General features: G+C 39.6%; 1 protein-coding gene across 1 annotated transcript in view; it reads right to left on the reverse strand.

The window, feature by feature from the left end:
• Window positions 1-261: 261 nt before the first annotated feature.
• BIRC6 (baculoviral IAP repeat containing 6) overlaps window positions 262-27,768 on the reverse strand; it is a 299,805-nt gene continuing 272,298 nt past the window's right edge. Inside the window, 2 exon segments of the mRNA XM_082356671.1 lie at window positions 262-19,953; window positions 23,524-23,658. Of these exon segments, the coding sequence (XP_082212797.1) occupies window positions 19,774-19,953; window positions 23,524-23,658 (315 nt within the window). The 3' untranslated portion in view covers window positions 262-19,773.

A 27,768-nucleotide genomic window follows, 5' to 3' on the forward strand; every position in this document is an offset into this window, starting at 1 on the left:
CATCCTATCAAAATCTGTACACATGTGGCATGGGGAGGGCTTTTCCCTCTCAGGCATATAGGAGAAAAATTCCTGAAGTTTGGGAAGGGCATCAACTTCAGGGGGAAAACTAATAGAAATAGAAGAGAGTGGAGAGAGAATTACCACTTTGGGGAGCAGTTAATAGTGGTTCTCAAATCAGGCTGTCCATCAAAACCAGCTCGGGAGTTTTGTAATCACCTGCTTGGAATCAACCCTCACTAATTAAATCAGAAGCTCTGGCAGGTGGGGAGACTCCTCTTCTCAGGATTTTTTTTTTTTTTTTTTTTTTTTAGGATTTTTTTAAAGGTCTCCACGTGAGTCTAATAAGCCAGGGATGAGAACCATGAACTGGTATGTACCATGGATACTGTGCTAGGCATTCCCCTTAAGTTATGCCCTTGATACTTATAATAACACAGATAGTTATTATTGTTTCCAATTACAGATGAAGAAAATGACTCTCAGAGAAGTCATGTGGCTTGTCTGAGGCCACACAACTAGTGATCTGAAGAACCAGGATGATTCCAACCTTCTTTCCTCTGTAGACCAACAAAATATCATTGACTTGGATTCAGAGTGTAAACTTGTCAATCAGCCAGAAAGTACCACAAATTACCTTGTCTAGAGCTAAGAGATGTTCAGCCACTTTAGGAGAAAAGTGGGACATATGAAAGTCACTCTTTATGTTGAGAATAACATTCCCCAAAATTTAGGAAAAGACTGGCTATTCTGCCAGCCATTAAACCTATTCAATCAATTAATGAAAACCTACCTCACTGAATATACTTTTGTAAGCCATCCAATCAGTGTTAGACTCTTGCTTCTGAAAGTCAGCCTGTCAGGGATGGACTCAATCAAATAAACCTACCTCTGAGTGCCAACCAACCAACAAGAGTGTCAACTAGGTAGTCATACTTCAGATGATGTCAATTCCTTATTGCTCTGAAAGTCTGCCAGACCCTGACCTGCACACTGCCCCAAACCCATGCAAGACCAACACGCTGCTCAGCTGTGAGAGACTGGGCCTGACCAGCATAACTTTCCCACTGATGACATATTTAAGATCCTTTAAAATCAAAATGGAGTGAATGTGATTCAGGCATTCAAAGTAGAGCCTGGTGGCCATTGTGAATGTGGTTTCAGACACATTCCTGCATCAACTGAGAATCTGAATTTTCTGAACTGTATCAAACTCAAGGACACCACCAGCCATTTTCAAAACAATATCTGCTAGCAGATACCAGATGCAACCTTATGGCCTCAAGTTCTCCCCTTGTAAACATGCAACCATTTTGGACCCCAATCAATCCTTGCTTAACAAGCACCCTTCATGCCAGCTCTAATCCTAATTCTTAACAATTTACACAACTTTTCAATTTTTTTTTCTACTCTTTTTTTTTTTTTAATCTTTTATTTATTTATTTATTTATTTTTGGCTGTGTTGGGTCTTCGTTTCTGTGCGAGGGCTTTCTCTAGTTGCGGCAAGCGGGGGCCACTCTTCATCGTGGTGCGCGGGCCTCTCTCACTATCGCGGCCTCTCTTGTTGCGGAGCACAGGCTCCAGACGCGCAGGTTCAGTAATTGTGGCTCACGTGCCCAGTTGCTCCGCGGCATGTGGGATCTTCCCAGACCAGGGCTCGAACCCGTGTCCCCTGCATTAGCAGGCAGACTCTCAACCACTGCACCACCAGGGAAGCCCCAATTTTTGCCTATATAAGCCTCTCCCATTTTGTAGTCCAGCGGAACACAATTCAAGTGCATCTTGAATTTGTGTTTCCCAAGCTATAATCCTCAGTTTGGCTCAAATAAAGCTCTTTTCTATTCCTGTTACAGATTGTTTATTGATTATTTGCATTGACACCTCGCTATATGTTATGGGCTGAATTGTGTAGGCCCCCCAAATTCCTATGTTGAATTCCTATGCTAATTCCTTAGCCCCCCAGTTAGGACCCCTCAAAATGTAATTGTAAAAAAAAAGTGATTGTATTTGGAGATAGGGTCTTTAAAGAGGTAATTAAAGTAAAATAAGGTCATTAGGGTGGGCACTAATCCAAAGTGACTGGTGTCCTTCTTGTAAAGGAGAATGTGAGATACTGTTACCAAGCATATACGTTAACCAACTGTGCTGGCCTTGTTCTTGGTGTGTCACAGGTTTGCCTATGACAAATTCTAAACTTCTTCCTGGAAGAATTTCTACCTCTTATACAAAGCTATACCATAATCCTAACTCTTGAATTTTCTTTGGTAAACGGAAAAATTAAACAAAAAAATTTTTTAATCTTTTAAAACTCAGAATAACAATGGCCATCATGGGAAGCTTTTGACATGTCATAAAGAAAAAATACGTTTAAGAGGCATTCTGAAAAAAATTAGGAGACAAAACACCAAATAGACAATATCAGCTTCTTTAAAATTGGCAAAGTGAGGCCTCAAAAAAAAAAAAAAAAATTAAACTCCAAGACAGTACCCAATGGGACTTCCCTGGTGGTCCACTGGTTAAGAATCAGCCTTCCAATGTAGGGGATGCAGGTTCGATCCCTGGTTGGGGAACCAAGATCCCACATGCCACGGGGCAACTAAGTCCATGCGCGGCAACTATAGAGCCCTACAGCCCACATGTTGCTACTACTGAGCCCACGCGACATGGTTAGAGAGAAGCCTGCGTGCTGCAACGAAAGATCCCACGTGCCACAACTAAGACCCAACTCAGACTCTGGTCAGAAGAGCCGGATGTGAGGCCTCCGCATGTAGCCCCTGTGAGTAAGTGAAACCCGACTAAGCACAAAGGAAAAAAAAAAGCCATCTCAGAGCTGTGACTATTTTCAGGCTACTGATTTTCGCTGTGGAACACTGCCTGCAAAAAAAAGAAGAAGTAGGTAATTCTAATGTGCAACACAGAAGGACAGCCAATGCAGGCCAGCTTCTCCAACTCTGAAGGCACTCCAGCTATGCGGCTGACAGGGTATTGGTGCTCCGGCCGGGTGTCAGGCCTGAGCCTCTGACAGTGGAGGACACTGGACCACCAGAGACCTCCTGGCCCCACATAATATCAATTGGCAAGAGCTCTCGCAGAGATCTCCATCTCAACTCTAAGACCCAGCTCCACTCAACGAACAGCAAGCTACAGTGCTGGACACCCCATGCCAAATAACTAGCAAGACAGAAACACAACCCCACGCATTAGCAGAGAGGCTTCCTAAAATCATATTAAGTTCACAGACACCCCAAAACACACCACAGGACACAGTCCTGCCCAACAGAAAGACAAGATCCAGCTTCATCCATCAGAACACAGGCACAAGTCCCCTCCACCAGGAAGCCTACACAAGCCACTGAACCAACCTTATTCACTGGGGGCAGACACGAAAAACAACGGAAACTATGAACCTGAAGCCTGCAAAAAGGAAACCCCAAACACAGTAAGTTAAGCAAAATGAGAAGACAGAGAAATATGCAGCAGATGAAGGAGCAAGGTAAAAACCCACCAGACCAAACAAATGAAGAGGAAATAGGCAGTCTACCTGAAAAAGAATTCAGAATAATGATAGTAAAGATGATCCAAAATCTTGGAAATAGAATGGAGAAAATACAAGAAACGTTTAACAAGGACCTAGAAGAACTAAAGAGCAAACAAACAATGATGAACAACACAATCAATGAAATTAAAAATTCTCTAGAAGTAATCAATAGCAGAATAACTGAGACAGAAGAATGGATAAGTGACCTGGAAGATAAAATAGTGGAAATAACTACTGCAGAGCAGAATAAAGAAAAAAGAATGAAAAGAATTGAGGACAGTCTCAGAGACCTCTGGGACAACATTAAACATACCAACATTCGAATTACACGGGTCCCAAAAGAAGAAGAGAAAAAGAAAGGGACTGAGAAAATATTTGAAGAGATTATAGTTGAAAACTTCCCTAATATGGGAAAGGAAATACTCAACTAAGTCCAGGAAGCGCAGAGAGTCCCATACAGAATAAATCCAAGGAGAAACACACCAAGACACATATTAATCAAACTATCAAAAAATAAACACAAAGAAAAAATATTAAAAGCAACAAAGGAAAAACAACAAATTACAAAGGAATCCCCATAAGGTTAACAGCTGATCTTTCAGCAGAAATTCTGCAAGCCAGAAGCGTGTGGCAGGACATATTTAAAGTGATGAAAGGGAAAAACCTACAACCAAGATTACTCTACCCAGCAAGGATCTCATTCAGATTCAACAGAGAAATTAAAAACTTTACAGACAAGCAAAAGCTAAGAGAATTCAGCACCACCAAACCAGCTTTACAACAAATGCTAAAGGAACTTCTCTAGGCAGGAAACACAAGAGAAGGAAAAACCTACAATAACAAATCCAAAACAATTGAGAAAATGATAATAAGAAAATACATATCGATAATTATGTTAAATGTAAATGGATTAAATGCTCCCACCAAAAGACACAAACTGGCTGAATGGATACAAAAACAAGACCCATATATATGCTATCTATAAGAGACCCACTTCAGACCTAGGGACACATACAGACTGAAAGTGAGGGGATGGAAAAAGATATCCTATGCAAATGGAAATCAAAAGAAAGCTGGAGCAGCAATTCTCATATCAGACAAAACAGACTTTAAAATAAAGACTATTACAAGAGACAAAGAAGGACACTCCGTAATGATCAAGGGATCAATCGAAGAAGAAGGTATAACAATTGTTAATATTTATGCACCCAACATAGGAGCACCTCAATACATAAGTCAAATGCTAACAGCCATAAAAGGGGAAACTGACAGTAACACAATAATAGTAGGGGACTTTAACACCCCACTTCCACCAATGGACAGATCAACCAAAATGAAAATAAATAAGGAAACACCAGGTTTATTTATTTTTTTAAATAAATTTATTTTATTTATTTATTTATTTTTGGCTGTGTTGGGTCTTCGTTGCTGCCCATGCTTTCTCTAGTTGCAGCGAGCAGGGCCTACTCTTCGTTGCAGTGTGTGGGCTTCTCCTTGTGGTGGCTTCTGTTGTTGCGCAGCACAGGCTCTAGGCACGTGGGCTTCATTAGTTGTGGCTCACAGGCTCTAGAGCACAGGCTCACTAGCTGTGGCGCATGGGCTTAGCTGCTCTGTGCATGTGGGATGTTCCCAGATCAGGGCTCGAACTCATGTCCCCTGCATTGGCAGGCGGACTCTCAACCACTGCACCACAAAGGGAAGCCCAGGAAACACAAGCTTTGAATGCCACATTAAACAAGATGGACTTAATTGATATTTATAGGACATTCCATCCAAAAACAACAGAATACACTTTCTTCTCAAGTGCTCATGGAACATTCTCCAGGATAAATCATATCTTGTGTCACAAATTAAGCTTTGGTAAATTTAAGAAAATTGAAATCGTATCAAGTATCTTTTCCGACCACAATGCTATGAGACTAGATATCAATTACAGGAAAAAATCCGTAAAAAACACAAACACATGGAGGCTAAACAATACACTACTAAATAACCAAGAGATCACTGAAGAAATCAAAGAAGAAATCAAAAAATACCTAGAAACAAATGACAATGAAAACACGATGGCCCAAAACCTATGAGATGCAGCAAAAGCAGTTCTAACAGGGAAGTTTATAGCAATACAATCCTACCTCAAGAAACAAGAAACATCTCCAAAAAACAACCTAACCTTACACCGAAAGCAATTAGAGAAAGAAGAACAAAAAAACCCCTCAAAGTCAGCAGAAGGAAAGAAATCATAAAGATCAGATCAGAAATAAATGAAAAAGAAATGAAGAGGGCTTCCCTGGTGGCACAGTGGTTGAGAATCGGCCTGCCAATGCAGGGGACATGGGTTTGAGCCCTGGTTTGGGAAGATCCCACATGCCGTGGAGCAACTGGACCCGTGAGCCACAACTACTGAGCCTGCGCGTATGGAGCCTGTGCTCCGCAATGAGAGGCCGCGATAGTGAGAGGCCCGTGCACCGCAATGAAGAGTGGCCCCCGCTTGTCACAACTAGAGAAAGCCCTCGCACAGAAACAAAGACCCAACACAGCCAAAAATAAATTAATAAATTAATAAATTAAAAACAAAAAAAGAAATGAAGAAAACAATAGCAACGATCAATAAAACTAACAGCTGGTTGGTTCTTTGAGAAGATAAACAAAACTGATAAACCATTAACCAGACTCATCAAGAAAAAAAGGGAGAAGACTCAAATCAACAGAATTAGAAACGAAAAGGAGAAGTAACAACTGACACTGCAGAAATACAAAGGATCATGAGAGATTACTACAAGCAACTATATGCCAATAAAATGGACAACCTGGAAGAAATGGACAAATTTGTAGAAAAGCACAACCTTTCAAGACTAAACCAGGAAGAAATAGAAAATATAAAGAGACCAATCACAAGCACTGAAATTGAAACTGTGATTAAAAATCTTCCAACAAACAAAAGCCCAGGACCAGATGGCTTCACAGGCGAATTCTATCAAACATTTAGAGAAGACCTAACACCTATCCTTCTCAAACTCTTCCAAAATATAGCAGAGGGAGGAACACTCCCAATCTCATTCTATGAGGCCACCATCACCTTGATACCAAAACCAGACAAAGATGTCACAAAAAAAGAAAATTACAGGCCTATATCACTAATGAGCATAGACGCAAAAATCCTCAACCAAATACTAGCAAACAGAATCCAGCAGCACATTAAAAGGGTCACACACCATGATCAAGTGGGGTTTATTCCAGGAATGGAAGGATTCTTCAATATATGCAAATCAATCAATGTGATACACCATAGTAACAAACTGAAGGAGAAAAACCATATGATCATCTCAATAGATGCAGAAAGGCTTTTCAACAAAATTCAACACCCATTTATGATAAAAACTCTCCAGAAAACAGGCATAGAGGGAACTTACCTCAACTTATTAAAGGCCATATACGACAAACCCACAGCCAACATCGTTCTCAGTGGTGAGAAACTGAAATCATTTCCACTAAGATCAGGAACAAGACAAGGGTGCCCACTCTCACCACTATTATTCAACATAGTTTTGGAAGTTTTAGCCACAGCAATCAGAAATGAAAAAGAAGTAAAACTGTCACTGTTTGTAGATCATGATAGTACACATAGAGAATCCTAAAGATGCTACCAGAACACTACTAGAACTAATCAATGAATTTGGTAAAGTAGCAGGATACAAAATTAATGCACAGAAATCTCTTGCATTCCCATACACTAATGATGAAAAATCTGAAAGAGAAATTAAGGAAGCACTCCTATTTACCATTGCAACAAAAAGAATAAAATACCTAGGAATAAACCTACCTAAGGAGACAAAAGACCTGTATGCAGAGAACGATAAGACACTGATGAAAGAAATTAAAGATGATACCAACAGATGGAGAGAGATACCATGTTCTTGGATTGGAAGAATCAACATTGTGAAAATGAGTATACTACCCAAAGCAATCTACAGATTCAATGCAATCCCTATCAAACTACCACTGGCATTTTTCACAGAACTAGAACAAAAAATTTCACAATTTTTGTATGGAAACACAAAAGACCCCGAATAGCCAAAGCAATCTTGAGAACAAAAAATGGAGCTGGACGCGGAGCAACTGGGCCCGTGAGCCACAATTACTGAGCTTGCGCGTCTGGAGCCTGTGCTCCACAACAAGAGAGGCCGCGATAGTGAGAGGCCCGCGCACTGCGATGAAGAGTGGCCCCCGCTTGCCACAACTAGAGAAAGCCCTCGCACAGAAACGAAGACACAACACAGCCATAAATAAATAAATAAATAAATAAAATATTAAAATATATAACATTAAATCTTTAAAAAAAAAAAAATGGAGCTGGAGGGATCAGGCTCCCTGACTTCAGACCATACTACAAAGCTACAGTAATCAAGACAGTATGGTACTGGCACAAAAACAGAAACATAGATCAATGGAACAGGATAGAAAGCCTAGAGATAAACCCACGCACATATGGTCATCTTATTTTTGATAAAGGAGGCAAGAGTATACAATGGAGAAAAGACAGCCTCTTCAATAAGTGGCACTGGGAAAACTGGACAGTTACATGTAAAAGAATGAAATTAGAACACTCCCTAACACCATACACAAAAATAAATTCAAAATGGATGAAAGACCTAAATGTAAGGCCAGACACTATCAAACTCTTAGAGGAAAACGTAGGCAGAGGAAAACGTAGGCAGAACACTCTATGACATAAATCACAGCAATATCCTTTTTGACCCACCTCCTAGAGAAATGGAAATAAAAAAAAAATAAACAAATGGCACCTAATGAAACTTAAAAGCTTTTGCACAGCAAAGGAAACCATAAACAAGACCAAAAGACAACCCTCAGAATGGGAGAAAATATTTGCAAATGAAGCAACTGACAAAGGATTAATCTCCAAAATTTACAAGCAGCTCATGCAGGTCAATATCAAAAAACCAAACAACCCAATCGAAAAATGGGCAGAAGACCTAAGTAGACATTTCTCCAAAGAAGATACGCAGATTGCCAACAAACCCATGAAAGAATGTTCAACATCACTAATCATTAGAGAAATGCAAATCAAAACTACAATGAGATATCACCTCACTCCAGTCAGAATAGCCATCATCAAAAAATCTACAAACAATAAATGCTGCAGAGGGTGTGGAGAAAAGGGAACCCTCTTGCACTGTTGGTAGGAATGTAAACTGATACAGCCACTATGGAGAATAGTATGGAGGTTCCTCAAAAAACTAAAGATACAACTACCATACGATCCAGCAATCCCACTGCTGGGCATATACCGAGAAAACCATAATTCAAAAAGAGTCATGTACCACAGTGTTCACTGCAGCTCTATTTACAATATCAGGACATGGAAGCAACCTAAGTGTCCATCGACAGATGAACTGATAAAGAAGATGTGGCACATATATACAATGGAATATTACTCAGCCATAAAAAGAAACGAAATTGAGTTATTTGTAGTGAGGTGGATGGACCTAGAGTCTGTCATACAGAGTGAAGTAAGTCAGAAAGAGAAAAACAAATAACATATGCTAACACATATATATGGAATCTAAAAAAAAAAAATGGTTCTGATGAACCTAGGTGCAGGACAGGAATAAAGACACAGACGTAGAGAATGGACTTGAGGACACGGGGAGGGGGAAGGGTAAGCTGGGACAAAGTAAGAGAGTAGCATGGACATATATACACTACCAAATGTAAAATAGATAGCTAGTGGGATGCAGCTGCATGGCACAGGGAGATCAGCTCGGTGCTTTGCGACCACCTAGAGGGGTGGGACAGGGAGGGAGATGCAAGAGGGAGGGGATATGAGGATATATGTATACATATAGCTGATTCACTTTGTTATACAGCAGCAACTAACATAACAATGTAAAGCAATTATACTCCAATAAAGATGTTAAAAAAAAAAGACCTGACACAGCCAAAAATAAATAAATAAATAAATTAATTAATTAATTAAATATTTTAAAAAAGAGACAGTCTCAAAGTCTTTGTAACCTTCTGAATCCTATCCTCTTTGAGTTACTCTCTTGTTTTACTCAGGTTTACCTGATTTTCCAAATGAACTCTTTACCCACAGAATTTTCACAAAACACACACACATACTGTAGTAGACCCAATCAACTCTGTGAACGATAGGGAATTGAATGTACAGATTCTGGCAGAATAAAGGTACAGAGGCAGATAAACCACAAAGCTAATGCAGCTTAAGTTTTGTGGCCCCTCTCAAGACTCTGGGAACGGTCCTAACAATGTAGTGACCTGATCCTAAGATTGCATAAAATTTGCAATAGGTAATAGAAAAGTAGGTTAATGATGGCTTAGGGCTGGTGAGGGGACAAGGGGAGAGGACAGTGATAGCTAAAAGATATGGGGTTTCTTCTTGAGATGATGAACATATTCTAAAGTTGTGGTGATGGCTGCACATATCTATGAATATACTAAAAACCACTGAATTTTACACTTCAAATGGTTAAATTGTATGGTATGTGAAATATATCTTAATACAACTTTTTAAAAAAATGATACTTTTGGGAATTTCCTGGTGGTCCGGTGGTTAGGACTCTGCACTTCCACTGCGGGGGGCATGGGTTCGATCTCTGGTTGGGTAACTAAGATCCTGCAAGCTGTGCAGCGTGGCCAAAAAAAAGATACTTTCATGTCAATCAGTTAGGTCTATTGTGCCTTTCACTGAGATACACTTCCCCACTACTCAGATGGCTTTGGAGTGGCTGTGGTAATCTGGGGGATCCAGGAAGTTGGGGATGTGTTTAATTTTGGTTTGGTGAGATAGATTTATACAGTATGCCGTCATTTCTGTGGATACTGCTAACCACTTCAGTGTTGGAACTGGCTTCCAGGAATATTCCTACAGCCTCTGTACTGACCTACCATGAAACAAAAATGAAGGCTGGAGGTCTTAGAATGAAATGAATGAATGAGTCCTGTGGTGCTCAACACGAGAGGTAGGCGGGTAATGGAAGAGAAACAAGGTTTGAAATGCCCACAAGCAGAAGCTGTCTATGTAAAATTCTTCCAGTAATCAGACTAATCTAAAATTGTGAGAAGATTCAACCCTCATCAATGCTTGGCCAAAATGGAAATCCACTCCTATCAGGAATATACTTGATTTTTACACTGAGTATGGATATCATTATAAATCCATCATGTTCTTTTCTTTTTTGATGGGAATCGCAGAATACAAAATTTATGTGTTGGTGGGCCACAAACCTGTTGGAATACTATAAACAGTGTATATGTCCATGGGAGAAGTTGTATGTTTTATGCATCCCTACCATCAATAATAAAAAGCAAAGTTTGTTCAACCATGCAGCAAGAAATCATGAATTCTCTTTCTACTCAATCTTAGAAAATATTACAAAAACTGTGGTCCTATGAAGAGGTAATCAAAAGATTACAGGCAAGAAAAAAAAACAAAACAAAAAGATTTTTTAAAAAACTGCAGCCAAAATATGTAAGGAAAAAGTATTATAAAGATGTATCTGTCAATTAGTTAAATTATTTTATTTTTCTGCATTTCATGTTTGTGGCATTTTAATTGATTAGGGTCTCTTTTCTCATTTTAAATAAATATCCTTTTGTGTAATACAAAAAGAAAATCTAAAAACAAAAACCAATCAAAAAGACAAGTACATTGTAAAACTGCTAGGACAGAAAGACAGATTTGAAGTTAAATTAAAACTACTGTCAAGAGGCAAGTAAAGGACTATAATTAAGGATTTTCATCAACTTCAGGAAAACAGATAAAGGGACAAGATATTTGAGATAGGTTACAATCCTGAACTACAGCTCTGTATCAATTAGTTCAATTAACTGTTAGACTCTTAGATGGAAAAAATAAGTTTCAGAATAGCAGGGTAAAAAAAAGATTTTGGGCTTCCCTGGTGGCACAGTGGTTAAGAATCCGCCTGCCAATGCAGGGGACACGGGTTCAAGCCCTGGTCCGGGAAGATCCCACATGCCGCCAAAGAGCTAAGCCCGTGCGCCACAACTACTTAGCCTGCACTCTAGAGCCCGCGAGCCACAACTACTGAGACCAAGTGCCACAACTACTGAAGCCCACGCGCCTAGAGCCCGTGCTCCGCAACAAGAGAAGCTACCTCAATGAGAAGTCCGCACACTGCAACAAAGAGTAGTCCCCGCTCACCGCAACTAGAGAAAGTCTGTGCGCAGCAACAAAGACCCAATGCAGCCAAAAATAAATAAATAAAAAATAACTAAATAAAAAGAAAAAAAATTTATAAAAACAGATTTCAATAAAGCCTCTATGTAAAATTTAAAAATAAAAACACACTACATAAAGTAAGTTCAGAAGCCTTTCTGTTAAGGTTGGATTAAACTTAAAACCTAAAGTTTCAAAATTATGAAATACAGATTTAAAAAAGACTTTAAGAAAGTTTCAGCCAATATTCTAGAGTAGACTCAAGGTGAGATAAAGGGAGCCTAATACCCTCTTTTATAAATGGGCTCAAGCATGAATTACTGAATTCAATCAGAAATAATACATGAAATTGCCAGGTTAAAAAATATCCACTGTGTAGTTAGATATTTCCAGATAGTCTTAGAAAGTAAACAAGTGAGAAATCCATATAATTTATGTCTCTCTCTATAAAACAACAAAATGAGCCTTTCTTCTTTAAGACTTGGGGGCCTACATATAAGGATAATGGTACAGGTTACAAGCAGAAGGCCCATTGAAAGAAACATTGATCCACATTGCCTAAAAAACAAAAGGACAAGTGTCCAAAATCAGTCCAATGGTGCCACTCCAAGAGATATTAGCACCCAAAAATATTCTGTCCTTCCTCTAAACTCCCAAGGAGAATTATCTATAATAATGGGGCCTTCCCTGGTGGCGCAGTGGTTGAGAATCTGCCTGCCAATGCAGGGGACACGGGCTCGAGCCCTGGTCTGGGAAGATCCCACATGCCGCGGAGCAACTGGGCCTGTGAGCCACAACTACTGAGCCTGCGCGTCTGGAGCCTGTGCTCCGCAACAAGAGAGGCCGCGACAGTGAGAGGCCCGTGCACCGCGATGAAGAGTGGCCCCCGCTCGCCGCAACTAGAGAAAGCCCTCGCACAGAAACTAAGACCCAACACAGCCAAAAATAAATAAATAAATAATAATAATAAAAAAATAATAATGGGACGATAATTCTTGTTGATATAGTGCCATTTTATCTACCTCATTCCCACTACTGTAGAACATAAAATCTTGCTGTGAACAATTTTAAAGTTGGCTGAAAAGCAAAAAGGAAAGCAAGTTCACTTTTCTTAAGAAAAAAAGAGAGGAACTTCTTGTGCCAGTGTGTGGGGGAAGAAAGATAATAAAAGACAAATTAGACATGCTTTAGTCTGGGGTATACAGTAAACTGTAAAGAGGGTATACAGTAAACTGTAAAGAGGTTGAAGGGAAATGAACTTTATTTTCATTGGTTTAATAGAAGCATTCAAGTAGTAAGAATCTCTAATGAGCCTATATCCTAACCTATGATTGGTGTTTTGGAATCATTAGTAGAAGAATACTTTTTTATTCTATGGGACACAACACCTACAATTTTAGGATTTGCTTCCAGACTGCAGCTCTTATGCAGGATCAGATTATAGCTGATCTAGACATTAGAATACCTAGACTATGTATAATTCAAGAAATTATTAAAAATAATACCTCTGATCAGAGAATCTCTGTAGGTAATATAGGATAAACACAGGAAGATTATGAACACAGAAGAGTCCAGATTAACTATTCCTAGAAAATTATAAATCTTTCTTTTTGTACAAATATTGAAAATGTTAGTCTGTACTTTTGGAGTATTACCTCAATAACATGGTACATATTGAAGAACCATTGCCAGATAAAGCATATCCTTTAATTCAGTAGCCAATGCTTAGCCTTGCCTCAGAGCAATTACAAGAGCCAACTGGTCAAAAAAACCTTATATAGCTAGAGCTAAGATAACAAGGATAGCCACTTATAGAAAAGAGGCACCAACAAGCTAAAGGAGCTCTAGCTGGCCCCTCTAAATAATGATAATGGCTCCAGAGAAATGCGAGGTGCTCTGGGGCTAGGTTTGCCAATTTTGCAGAAAACAAGGTGAAAAGAGGAAGAGATAAATCAAAGAACAAAACCTGTAGAAAGGCTAGGGGAAAACAACAGCAAGGAGCAGAAGGGGAGGGGGTGGCGAGGATGAGGGAGATCTGTGTCTACCCTTGTGACCTAGCCCTTGGAAAAGAGAGAGGCCAGGGAGGTGGAGAAGATCAGTCACTCTCCTAGGAACCCCACTAGGCAGAGATACTTAACCAGAGGCTGTGTGCTGCCCAGTGACCCAGGGCAACCTGCAGCTGACATAACTGGACTGGGCATTCCCTCCTTGGAGAAGCTCCAAGTGAGTAAAACTAAAACACTATCAAAATGGTGGCCTGTTGCAATCTCTTCCTGCACTGGAAAACATAGCTGGTGCAACCTGAGGAGGGACACATATGAATAAAGCAAAGAAAACCAGTCTTTTGGTGGCACCCATGGGATCACTACAGGATCACATCCAGGGGCTGAGGGAAGAAGGCCAGAGGATGCCTCTTCTGCCCAGAAAATGCATAAGTTCAGAGGGCTGGTCAGCGCCTTTAGTTTGAAGAATCAGGAGACTAGAAGCTGAGAAAAACGAGGATGGCTGCTGGAAACTGGACAGATTTTGAAGAGAAAAAGAAGAAAGAGGCTTCCTTTCAACCTGGTGTGCACCTTCTAACTCAAGCATGTGGCCCCTACATTCTTACCACCTTGCTGGGCTCTGGAGGGGATGGGAAGCAGAGAGCTTTTAGGCCTGTTCCAATTTAGCTCCAGACAGGCTTACACCAACACCAGAACCAATCCTAGTTAGAAAATATATATGATTCTTTCGTCTTTGTAGAGGGGAGCTCTGAAAAAGAGTAAAAAAGTAATTAAAATCACAAAGGAAAAGATCAGTAGATGATTTCATGATAATTTAAAACTTCTATGAGGGACTTCCCTAGTGGTCCAGTGGTTAAGAGTCCACCTTCCAATGCAGGGGACGTAGGTTCAATCACTGGTCAGGGAACTAAGATCCCACATGCCACAGGGCAACTAAGCCCGCGCACCACAACTACTGAGCCCACGTGCCACAACTAGAGAGAAGCCCATGCACCACACGAAGATCCCCCGCGTGCCACAACTAAGAACCAAAGCAGCCAAATTAAAACAAACAAACAAAAAACTTCTATGAGAAAAATTAAAAGTTAAAAGGCATCTGGAAAAAAAACATACAAATATGATAAAAATTAATATTCTACCACGCAAGTAGCTCATTTATATTAAAACATCCTAAGACAATACAAGAAAATGGGGAAAAGGTATAAACTGATTATTGACAAAGTAGAAATTCAAATGGCTAATAAATATTGATATAAACAATGCTGGAAAAACAAGCAGACTAAAGCATGTTTAATGACGATACATAAAAATTCCAGATTAAAGGGTTATGATCCCCAATGCTGGCCAGGGAATAGGAACATTAACTGAACCTGGAAGTGTGAATCGGTACAATCTCTCTGGAAAGCAATTAGTCATAAAATATCAAACCCTTTGATCTAATAATTCTAGGCTTTATCATAAGGAAATAAAAGATACAGACCATGGTTATTAGAGCATTATTTATAATTATAGAAATAGCTTAAATGCCCAACAGTAAGGGATTAGTTAACTACATTCATATCATGCAGTCATTAATTTTTTTTTTTAATAAATGTATTTATTTATTTTTGGCTGCGTTGGGTCTTCGTTGCTGCATGCAGGCTTTCTCTAGCTGCGGCGAGCGGGGGCTACTCTTCGTTGCGGTGCGTGGGCTTCTCATTGAGATGGCTTCTCTTGTTGCAGAGCACGGGCTCTAGGCATGCGGGCTTCAGTAGTTGTAGCACGCTGGCTCAGTAGTTGTGGTTCATGGGCTCTAGAGCACAGGTTCAGTAGTTGTGACACAGGGGCTTAGCTGCTCCGCAGCATGTGGGATCTTCCCGGACCAGGGCTTAAACCCATGTCCTATTCATTGGCAGGAGGATTCTTAACCACTGTGCCACTAGGTTAAGTCCCACCATTAATTTTCTTTATGATAAAAAGTACATAATACATTGTTAAAAAGGGGATAAAATTGTTCATACAATATACCAATTATATAGAAAAGTATAGAAAATAGACTATGAAGAAATATCAGAAAATTGTTTTAATTTCACATGTTGTATTTTTCAGTATTTTCCCAATTTTCCTTAGTGAGCTATTCATTATAGAGTATAACTATCATAAAAGAGAAAAAAAAAAAAACTCAAAAAGCTCAGTATTACTGAAACCAAATGAACCTGAGGCCCTGTCATGTTCTGACCATCTTGTCTAAGACTGAAACACCAGTGCAGTAGCTTAGCCCAGGCTCCTCATTCCAGTCCTCTTGTACCCTGGCTGCCTGCTCCAGCTGAGTATCTAGCTCCACCAAGGTCTGCAGCTGGGTCTGTTCCCGTCTCTAGGCTGATCCAGCAGGCATGTCTGTTTCTTTCTTGGAATCTTTTGGTCTAACCAATCTCATGGACGTACCAGAGTATTAACTCTTAATTGTGGAAAAGTATGTAATATGGTGAAACAAATGTAACTGTAGAAATTTGTCTACTAAATAATTAGCTTTGGTTTAAGGAATAAATGGCCAGTCAGCAATGCCTATCTAGGGACCAACCCTCATTTGAGTTATTTAGTACAGGGCCACTCAAGCCACAGCCCACAGACTGCGACCAGTTGGCAGTGGGCTAAGTATAGAAAGTGAGTAAGCAATAGGACAATGCTGCAATGTCTTCACTGTATTTTATAAAGTACTGGTCTCTAATGGAAAGAAAGGTAACCAAAAACCTTGGCCCTTCACCACAGTTTGACACACTAGAATATTTCACCTCACCCATCTTACCCTAAGTAAACCAAATTATAGGACATCAAAGAAAAAAAATGTTGGGAATTCCCTAGAGGTCCAGTAGTTAGGACTCCTGCACTCTCACTGCCTGCTGAGGGCCCGGGTTCGATCTCTGGTTGGGGAACTAAGATCCCACAAGCAGCGGGTGCAGCCAAAAAAAAAAAGAAAAAAACGTTTACAGTACTTTCTACATTTGTCTGACTTCAGGGATACTGGTCTTAACATAAAATGTTAACTAAGCAGTTTATTTTTGTACTTCAGGATCACAACTTCATAGTTAATAGTTTTATGAACTGACCCATTGGATTTACTGATTTCCGCACGTGCTCTTGGACCTAGGCCATCCCGTGTCTGCTGGCATCTGCTCCAGCCTTCTTCAAGGCCTTCACACTCACCCTTCTCCCCTGGCTCCTCAGCCTGTAAACATCCTGAAGTTATTCTCATACCAAAAAATACATATTTCCCCAAGCTCTGTCACTTGTCCCTTCCTCTCCACCCCTTCATTGTCCTAGTTTATGACCACCACCACGACTCTAGTGTGCACTCTCTACTGACCTCCTTGCCACCCAACATTTGGCAGAATGATCTTCCTGAAACACCATCTGACCAGGTTTCTCCTCTAATTAAAGCTACTGGACAGCCCTCCATCACCTACAGGATGTCAAAGCTCCTTAACAGGACAACCAAGTTCTTCCGTGACCCAACCCCTCCTATCTTCCTGACACCACAGCCCACATCCCACCCATTCGACTATTCCCACTTTGCCTCTTAAAGTCCAATAGTATCGAACATGGTACCATTAACTCAAGCTCTCCTTTTTGCTCTCTTGTATCTGGAATAACTTCTTTCTGCCTGGCTAACTTATTTATCCTCACCCTTCCAGACTCAGGATATCTTCTTTTTTTTTTGTTTTTGTTTTTGTTTTGGCTGCATTGGGCCCTTGTCGCTGTGCGTGGGATTTCTCTAGTTGTGGTGAGCGGGGGCTACTCTTCATTGCAGTGCACGGGCTTCTCATGGCGGTGGCTTCTCTTGTTGTGGAGCACGGGCTCTAGGCGCACGGGCTTCAGTAGTTGTGGAACGCAGGCTCAGTAGTTGTGGCTCACAGGCTCTAGAATGCAAACTCAGTAGTTGTGGCGCACGGGCTTCGTTGCTCCGCGGCACGTAGGATCTTCCCAGACCAGGGATCAAACCCGTGTCCTCTGCATTGGCAGGCAGATTCTTAACCACTACGCCACCAGGGAAGTCCAGGATATCTTCCTTTAGGAAGCTCTTCCTGACCATATCACCTCAGTGTCCATCAACATTTTGCCTGAGGTAGGTGTCCCTCCTCTGTGCTCCCAATATACCCTGTAAATAACAGTATCAGAGAACTTACCATTTTGCACTGACATTATGTTTTCATGTTGCCATTCAATCCTCAAGTGCAGGAACCTGTACTTAGTACAAAGTGAGTGCTCAAATGTTTGTTGGTATAAAGTCTAGATTCCAGGTGGAACCAAATTAGACTAAAGTCTCAAATTCAGACTTTAGGCCTTGGTTTTTAAAAAACATGAACTGGAACTTATAGTACTGATATTGTTACTTCACTTTTATAGTTTTCTGAGGACTAATGGTGTGAAATGGGGAAAATGACCCTACCTTATTTTAATGATTAAAAATAAAATCCAAAATTGGAGGTAAACAATATACTTGGATAGAAGCTTTTATCATCTATCCCTGACAGGACCCTGACAGACCAAAAAACAAAAGGCCTAGAGGATTGATGACTGTCCTTTTACTACTTATTGCTGCTAATTTTATACTGAGATACAAGATAGCAGGTCTGTGAGTAACATTTAATTGACTCTGCTTTCTTATAAACTGACTCGATTTTGTCATGCTTGTGTAACATCACCCACTAGACCTAATGTTATGTGTTTTGGAACCTTTGATTTCCTGGTCACACACTTTATTCACTTTAAGGAGCTCTGTACCTTGTGGAGAGAGTATCATGATCCCTAGTTCCCCTTTTCCTTCAGAGAGTAACTCACTGTTCAGGATACAGCTTCTCCTTCAGGTCAGCTCCAGATTCAGGGTTTCCACACGCCAGTTTATTTTACATAAACACTATCAAGAATCACCTTAGCTCTTCCTTTGTGATAACTGGTCTTGAAAAAAACAGCCTTCCCTTTCCCATGAGCAGCTCTTGAAAGTGTCCAATTCTTTGTAGAAATAGCATTTCACACCATGGCAAACTGTTTTAGAAACAAGACATACTAATACACCTAAGTCTTTATTTATTTGGCTCTAGGAAGAATTTGCATGAAAATGAGCCTATATGGCAAGTACAGAATGTACTGTAACAGCACCAGAGAGGTACATCCTCTCTGCTCTACAGAGCCTCAATGTTTAATACATACATGTGACGTTAGTAATAAAACCAGATAGTCCAGGAAGAAAGGAGCCCTTTAGGAAAAACTCAGTTTAGAGTGACTTTTCAAATTGACCATTCCTCTTCATATACTTAAATTCAAATAACAGATATATTCACAGGCCCAAATATTGGCATAGAATAAAATCATGTTCATTTATTTTTCTGCATCTTAGAATTTTAGAAAGCATAAAATTAAATACGTTGAATGTAATAAATTTATCCATACAAGTGCAAGTCTCCAGCTATAATGCATTTTATGGCAGATTTATCATTTAAAAAATGTACCAGTAAATCAAAAAGGAGGGAGTATGTCCATTTAACTTTTATTGAAGTGTATGTAGGAGGTCTTCAGAAATCAAATATGAGCATGAAGATATGGCCAAACATAAAATCTATCAAATTCAGTGAAAAGTTGCTGACTTTAAATAGTAGTTGTAAGAATGACCAATATATATTCCTTGTTAACAACCCTTCACTCTACAGTAAAAAAAAAAAAAAAAAAAATTCAGTAAACATTCTTTCCTAAGGTAGTTTCCCTTATATAATCAGTGATTTATCCATTTCTTTGTATACACAAATTTGTTGAACATACCAATCAGTGGTTCTCACAATTGAAAAATAAAAGCACAAAAAAGTTTACACTCTTGTACAGGTAAATAAAAGATCACCTTGAATTAAACTGGATCTCCTTAAGGGTGTAGTATAGTTTCAGTTTCATTACCTATTACATAATTAGTTTCTTACATACAAATATTGACATATTTGGCTTGTGCTTCAAAGCCTCTGCGTCTATGAAGTCCATATCAATGCAGCTCACAATTTGAAGTCACTGGGGAGTTCTTTACTGCTGCTGGCTTTGACCTGATCATGCATTAGAGTCTCCTCAGCACCGGCTGTGGCACTGCACATCTCCGAGGCATCATCGGCATCAGGGTCCAAGTCTTCAGGACAGGGAAGTTTCAGCAGCTCTTCTCGGAGCTGAGCAGTGTGACGCTACGCAGGGGGAAATGAGTGATGTTAGAACTGTAAACCCTGGGATACTAGCACAACATCACTGGAGGGAAGAATTGAGTTCAAAACAAAACCCAAAGCATTGGGTCTACAAATATTTATTAAGACCTTCCTTAAGCTAGCTGCTCTAACAGGCAGTGAACAAAGTTGGCACAAATCTCTAACCTCAAAGCAACTGATGCTGCTGATAAGCCCTGAGTACTGAGTAGCGTGCCCACACACCCCAGCAATGCCCCAACACCGGTAACAAAAACAGCATTACTATGACTTAGAGGACGCCAGTCATTTGCCATATATAGTTTTAAATTAAAGAGAATAACATCTTGACTTGTAATACACGCTGCCTCTGACTAAAATTTTTGAGAGACAGTCCATAAATTAAAATAAAACCACTGCTATTTTAGTGAATAAAAACAGTATTTATCAGGTACTAGGCCCTATGTAAAACGTTTGAAATGTTTCATACTCATTGCCTCATGTAATGCTTGGCTTACACCTTATAAATAATTTAATCATCGGAATTTTTAAAAACGTAAGCAAATGAAAAAGAAGATCTAGAGAGAGTACATAACTTTGCATTACCCCATACTGCCATTTAGGGAAGGATATAGAGATGTTAACAGAGAGTGGTTGGTTGTTTACAGACATTAAGTTTTAGTTTATAAATTTCTAGTGGGAGAGAAATGACCTCAAATCTCACACCAAGGGCTTTGAAAATTAGTTGTGTCAATAGCTGACTTTGAAAATTAACCAACATTTATAGAACAAGGCACTGTGCTCAACAGTAACAATGTAAAAGCAATGTGTAAAATAAGGACACAGCTGGATAAAAAGACCTGACTGTACTAGGCCGTTTTATCTAAGGGACTTGAGCATCTGTGGATTTTGGTATTTGCAGGGGATCCTGGAACCAATCCCCTGTGGATATGGAAGACCAACTATATGATCTCTGATTTTACAGAGCCTAAACTTTGGTTAGAAGTAGAAGACATATAAGCAAGATAAGACAACTACACATTTGCAGCCATTTTTAAGGTTTCAAAGTATATTTACATACTGGTAACTCGAAATTTTTCTAGCCCCAATTTCCCTTCCACCATGGACAACAGAAGAAAACACTAACTAGGGAAGAAAAAAAAAAAAAGGACAATTATGAAGGCCCAGTTGAGGTGGGAATACTATGCTTTTATTGTGAAATTAAACTGAACAGCTGCACACTTTTCTCAAGTAGCACTCAGCAGCAAAAGTATACCTGAGATGATATAAATTTGGACTGATTCAGGATAGGGATTTCCAAATCAGGGTATTACAGAAACAACAAAGAGTAAGAATTTGAGATAAAAACAAGACACTGACTGAAATAACAAAGCAAAAGAAGCTGGACTTTAGCCACTGAGGTTTTGTGTAAGGGAAAGATATATCTAAGCACACACTTGGGGAGGATCAATCTGGTTATGCACCACAGAAAGAACTGGAAGGGGGAGAACAAGAGGCGAGGAAGACTGATTGAGCTATGGGAACTGAGGAGAATAATGGGGAGGAGAATCCCCATAGGAAGGCAGCACTGACAGGACCTAGCACTGACCAGGTAGGTATACTAGATGAGGCCAGAGTAAAATGCCAGTAATATGACTTTGAGAAAGCTAAGAGCAGACAACAGTTTGCAAAGTCACTTTTAAAGAGAAAATGGCCAATGTCAGGGGTATAGATACAATGATAGAGAAAGAGAATAAAATAGTCCTAAGGGCCAAATAGTAAGGCTTCAGGTACACAATCATTCAGGAGAAGGGGAAAGAAAAAACAAGCTGAAAGAATTAAGAGTGTGAGAAGAGGAGCCAAGATAGCCCACAGATGAAAAGTATAGAGAAAAAAAACACATTAGACCAGTGTTAGGACTGTTTTTATTAAGTAGGCAACAGTGTTACAAGAGATTATACTGAAATCATCTAATTTAAAAGTCAAGGCAAGTTTCCATGAAGTGAAATTTAAGCTGAAAACTGAGTGGAAGTAAGCTAGTAGAGCAGGCGAAAGTAAGCATCTGTAAAGGCCTGGAGGGGAGAGAGATGCACGGAGGGGAGAGAGGTGCGTAGAGAGCAGAGCCAGGGTCACTGGCTTTGAGAACTGGATAGTGGGTAACTTTCATAGAATGGAAATTCAACTGCAAAACGTTGATTGGTGAGAGGGTTATTTAAAAATGGAGGCAGGGCTTCCCTGGTGGCGCAGTGGTTGAGAATCTCCCTGCTAATGCAGGGGACACAGGTTCGAGCCCTGGTCTGGGAAGATCCCACATGCCGTGGAGCAACTAGGCCCGTGAGCCACAACTACTGAGCCTGCGCGTCTGGAGCCCGTGCTCCGCAACGGGAGGGGCCGCGATAGTGAGAGGCCCGCGCACCGCGAGGAAGAGTGGCCCCCGCTCGCCGCAACTAGAGGAAGCCCTCGCACAGAAACGAAGACCCAACACAACCAAAAAATAAAAATAAATAAATAAATAAATAAAATAAATAAAAATAAAAATGGAGGCAAAAGTGTTAACAGCTCTAGTTTTTGTAGTAAAAGGAGAGAAACATTTTTATAATAACAGCGGCAAAATAAAACTAGCTTAAGGGGATGCAAATGTAAGGAGAAAAAAAATTTTCTTTTTAAAGGTTTTTATAATGGAAAATCTCAAACATATACAGAAGTAAGCAGAATATAAAATAAACTCCAATGAATCTATCACCGAGCTTCAACATTTTATCAACTCAGAGCTAGTCTTCTTTCATCTATATCCCCACCACTTTTCTCATTTTGTTTTGAAGCAAACCCCAGATATTGTATGGCTTTACATTCATAAATATTTCTGTATGTAACCTGAAAAATAGGGACATTAAAAAAATTCACCAATTAAAAAAACTAATAAATCCTTATCATTATCATCTAATCATTTTAAGTGAAGATACTTTTAAAGTTAGAAGGAAAGGAGCCAGTAGAGATGACCATAATCAGTGGAGGATAAAAGGAACAGAGGTGAGTAAAGACAGATATCTCCCAAGGCAGGGAAAAAAGGGTGGCCTTTGAAGGTATGATTCCCACATAAAAAAAAAAAAAAAATCTCCAAAACCATCATGTACTACATTTCCATTCTGTGAACGCCCAAGTGGAAAACAACATCTCACCTCCCCCAAAACAGAATTGTATCACAGACGCTTCCACACCTATCAGCTATTGGAGGCTCTGCAGCTACCATCTCCCTCATTACTCCAAGTAATAAAATTCTGGAAGGTAAGAGGCTCAGGGAAAAGCTAATGCAAACTGTCACGGAGCACATTTTGTTGCCATCATTGTCAAACAAGTCTATGAAACTCTGTTGGCTCAGCCCCCATACTCATTTTTAATTTTAGGAACTGTCACTTCATTGTCAAAAGGAATGTATCTTTTCTATAGACTTTTGGGTAACCTCTGAACTTAATAAATTTAATGTTTCTTTCTAGTGGTCCTCACAGTTCTGTCAGTGAATATATGACTCTTCTTTTAAAGCCACTGACAAGGCTCCTGTTAGGGAGGGTTACTCACCTTGAGAGCTGCTGCATGGTGAGACATGGTCCTGCCTACCCGCTTATCACTGCTGTGCTGCTGGATGTCTGCAATCCACTCCTCACACTGGGCCATGATCTCAACTCTTTTCAAGTAAAAATGTTTATGTATAACCTTAAGAATAAACCAAGCAAGAGAACAAAATGTGATCGGGTCAGAATTTAAAAGACAAAGTATGTGGCATTACAAAAACATGAAATTTAAAAGACATGACATTTTTTTTCTCTGCACAAAACTCAATGTGGTGAACACTCTACATTATTAACAAGGAAGAATCAGGATTATGACATCAGATGACTTGTGTTGAAATACCCAGTTCTATAAGCAGAAAATAATGCCCAATCCCACTCAGACATGTCAGTAGTTAATCCTATCCAGAGAACATAAGACATCTACAAAACAATAGAGTCAGAAGGCAAATGTAAATAAATGAAAAACCAGGAGAAAAAGTATTGACAACAGAAAAACTGTCAATTTCTATCTTTCAAAGAGAACTCAAAGAACATTTAGTAGAGTAAAGAGATTCTCAATCACAGGCATTCGCACAGAAATCAGAACATAGCCCAAAATAGGCAACATTATTACTCTCTTAATTTTGTCTTCTGGTTAACTTATGAACAAGATTTTATTTTATGATGTTTAACTCCTTGTGATAAATGTGCTTTACATTTCAGATTTTTAAAATTCTTTCTTTGAAAAACTGAGTGAAATTTCTGTGTATGTAGTAAAAGTCTATTTTTGACAAATTTAAGTTAGAAAATAGATCATTTTGGAATTACTATTCTGTACTCTGGGTGAGCTACTTACTACATTGCCCAATGAGCTTGTCTCCTCTAAAGAAAAGGCAATAATACCTACAAGGGAAAAATCATTAGGAAAAACTGGGAACGGACATAAAACACCAATAAGTTATTGAGTTTGATGCATACAGGGATACAAAAATGAGTACGAAACAACCTGACATGAAGAACCATGATAACCACAGAATAAGATGGGAGATGAGTGCACAAGAAAAAGATACGTTTTGAAAAATACAAAACAACAACAATAAAAAACAAAAACAAATCCCATGACATTAAAAAAGTAGTAGGCCACAACTGATTGGGAAAATTAGAAAAGCATTCATGGACAAGGGGTACCCCTTTAATGTGAGCTAGGTTATAAAAGATGAGAAAGAATTATTGTTTCAAATTATACTTATTTCCTTTTTGTAAAAGTCATGTCCCCACTCTGAGTCCCCTGTGTTAGCAGTTTATTCTTCCAGAAAACAAAACAAAACTTTAAGCATGAACCAACAAATTACACTGACTGACTGTGTATACTTACAAATTTCTTTCAATACATTTAAAAACTGACGTTTAACATATACAGAAAAGTGCCCAAATCATGTGTATAACTGAACGCATTTTCCCACAGTGAACACAAGAAAACAACCTCTACTTAGATAAGAAACATAACATTACCAAGCACGCCAGAAGACCCCCTTGTGCTACTTCTTACCATTAACCCTCATCCAAAAGTATACACTATACTAACTTCTTTAAGTATGAGTTTAACTCAGTTTTGAACTTTTATAAATAGAATCATATAGAAAGTACTCTTGTGCCTGGCCTCTTATGCTCTTTATTGTGTTTATGATATTTGTCCATCTTAATGTGTGAAGGAGTTCACTCATTTACACTGCTGTATTCCACTTTATGAAAATTCCATAATTTCTCCATTCATTCTGCTGATCAGAGTGTTTCCAATTTTTGGCAATGTTATGAACATTCTCTACACCCAACATGTACACAACTGCTATTGAGCATATACCAAGGAATGGAATTGCTAGTCATAAAGCATATATTAAGCTTATTACCTGAAAGTAAGAAACTATTGTTTTATTGTTAGAAACTATTGATATATCAGAGCTCCAGTTGTTCCACAACCTAACATTTGGTATCAAAAGCCTTTGAACTCTTAGAGATGCTGAAGGATAGGCAGACAGGAGCCAGACAATGCAGAGTTTTGAAGGCTACGGTAAGGACTCTGTGTTTTCCTCTTCATTTAATGGGAAGTCAATGGAGTGAGATGATCTGATTACGCGTGGAGAACCATTGTAGAAGGACAAAGTGGAAGCAGCGAAATCAGAAAACTAATTCAACAATTCAAGCAATAGGTAATGGTAGCTTGATTTTTTGTTTGTTTGGTTTTTAAAAAATATTTATTTATTTATTTGGTTGTGCCAGGTCTTTTTTTTTTTTAAATAAATAAATTTATTTATTTATTTTTGGCTGCGTTGGGTCTTCATTGTTGCACGTGGGCTTTCTCTAGTTGTGGGGAGCAGGGGCTACTCTTTGTTGTGGTGCATGGGCTTCTCATTGTGGTGGCTTCTCTTGTTGCGGAGCATGGGCTCTAGATGTGTGGGCTTCAGTAGTCGTGGCATGCGGGCTCAGTAGTCGTGGCATGCAGGCTCAGTAGTTGTGGCTCGCGGGCTCTAGAGTGCAGGCTCACTAGTTGTGGTGCAGGGGCTTAGTTGCTCCATGGCATGAGGGATCTTCCCGGACCAGGGATCGAACCCATGTCCCCTGAGTTGCCAGGCAGATTCTTAACCCATGTGTTACCAGGGAAGTCCCTGTGCCGGGTCTTAGTTGCGGCAGGAGGGCTGCTTAGTTGTGGCTTGCTGGCTCCTTAGTTGCAGCATGCATGTGGGATCTAGCTCCCTGACCAGGGATCAAACCTGGGCCCCCGCATTGGCAGCGCAGTCTTAATCACTGCGCCACCAGGGAAGTCCCGGTAATGGGAGCTTGAAATAGGCTGGCCATGGTGAAGATTTAATTAATTAATTAATTAGTTAGTTAATTAATTAATTAATTGAAGTATAGTTGATTTACAATGTTGTGTCCGTTTCTGGATACAGCAAAGTAATTCAGTTACACATATACATACATATTCTTTTCCATTATGATTTATTACAGAACACTGAATATAGTTCCCTGTACTATATGGTAGAACCTTGTTGTTTATCTATTTTATATATAGTAGTTTGTATTTGCTAATTCCAAACTCTTACTTTATCCCTCCCCCACCCCCTTTCCCCTTTGGTAACCATAAGTTTGTTTTCTGTGTCTGTGTGTCTGCTTCTGTTTTGTAAATAAGTTCATTTTAGATTTAAGTTCAGTTAGATTCCACATATAAGTGACATCATATGGTATTTGTCTTTCTCTGACTTACTTCACTTAGTATGATAATCTCTAGGTCCATCCTTGTTGCTGCATATGGCATTATTTCATTTTTTTTTTATGGATGAGTAGTATTCCATTGCATATATACCACATCTTTATCCATTCATCTATCAATGGACATTTAGGTTGCTTCCATGTCTTGGCTATTGTGAATAGTGTGGCCGTGAACATTGGGGTGCATGTATCTTTTTTTTTTTTAATTAATTTATTTATTTTTGGCTGCATTAGGTCTTCGTTGCTGTGCGTGGGGCTTTCTTTAGTTGTGGCGAGCGGGCGCTACTCTTCGTTGTGGTGCACGGGCTTCTCACTGCAGTGGCTTTTCTTGTTGCGGAGCATGGGCTCTAGGTCTGCAGGTTCTAGAGCGCAGGCTCAGCAGTTGTGGTGCACAGGCATCGTTGCCCCATGGCATGTGGGAACTTCCCGGACCAGGGCTGGAACCCATGTCCCTTGCATTGGCAGGCGGATTCTTAACCACTGCGCCACCAGGGAAGCCCTGCATGTATCTTTTTGAATTAGAGTTTTCTCTGGATATATGCCCAGGAGTGGGATTGCTGGATCATATGGCAACTCTATTTTCAGTTTTTTAAGGAACCTCCACACTGTTTTCCATAGTGGGTGCAGCAATTTACATTCCCACCAACAGTGTAGGAGGGTTCCCTTTTCTCCACACGCTCTCCAGCATTGTTATTTGTAGATTTTTTGATGATGGCCACTCTGACCAGTGTGAGGTGGTACCGCACTGTAGTTCTGATTTGCACTTCTCTAATAATTAGCAATGCTAAGCATCTTTTCATATGCTTCTTGGCCATCTCTATGCCTTCTTTGGAGAAATGTCTCTTTAGGTCTTCTGCCCATTTTTTTGACTGGGTTGTTTTTTTGTTATTGAGCTGTATGAGCTGTTTGTATATTTTGGAAATTAAGCCCTTGTTGGTCACTGCGAAAATATATTTTATCATCAAAGTTTGGTTATGCTTTGAATGGTGGAGTGAAATTTGTCAAC

This window comes from Balaenoptera borealis (genome assembly GCF_965194805.1).
Source record: "Balaenoptera borealis genome assembly, chromosome: 15".
Lineage (NCBI taxonomy): Eukaryota > Metazoa > Chordata > Mammalia > Artiodactyla > Balaenopteridae > Balaenoptera > Balaenoptera borealis.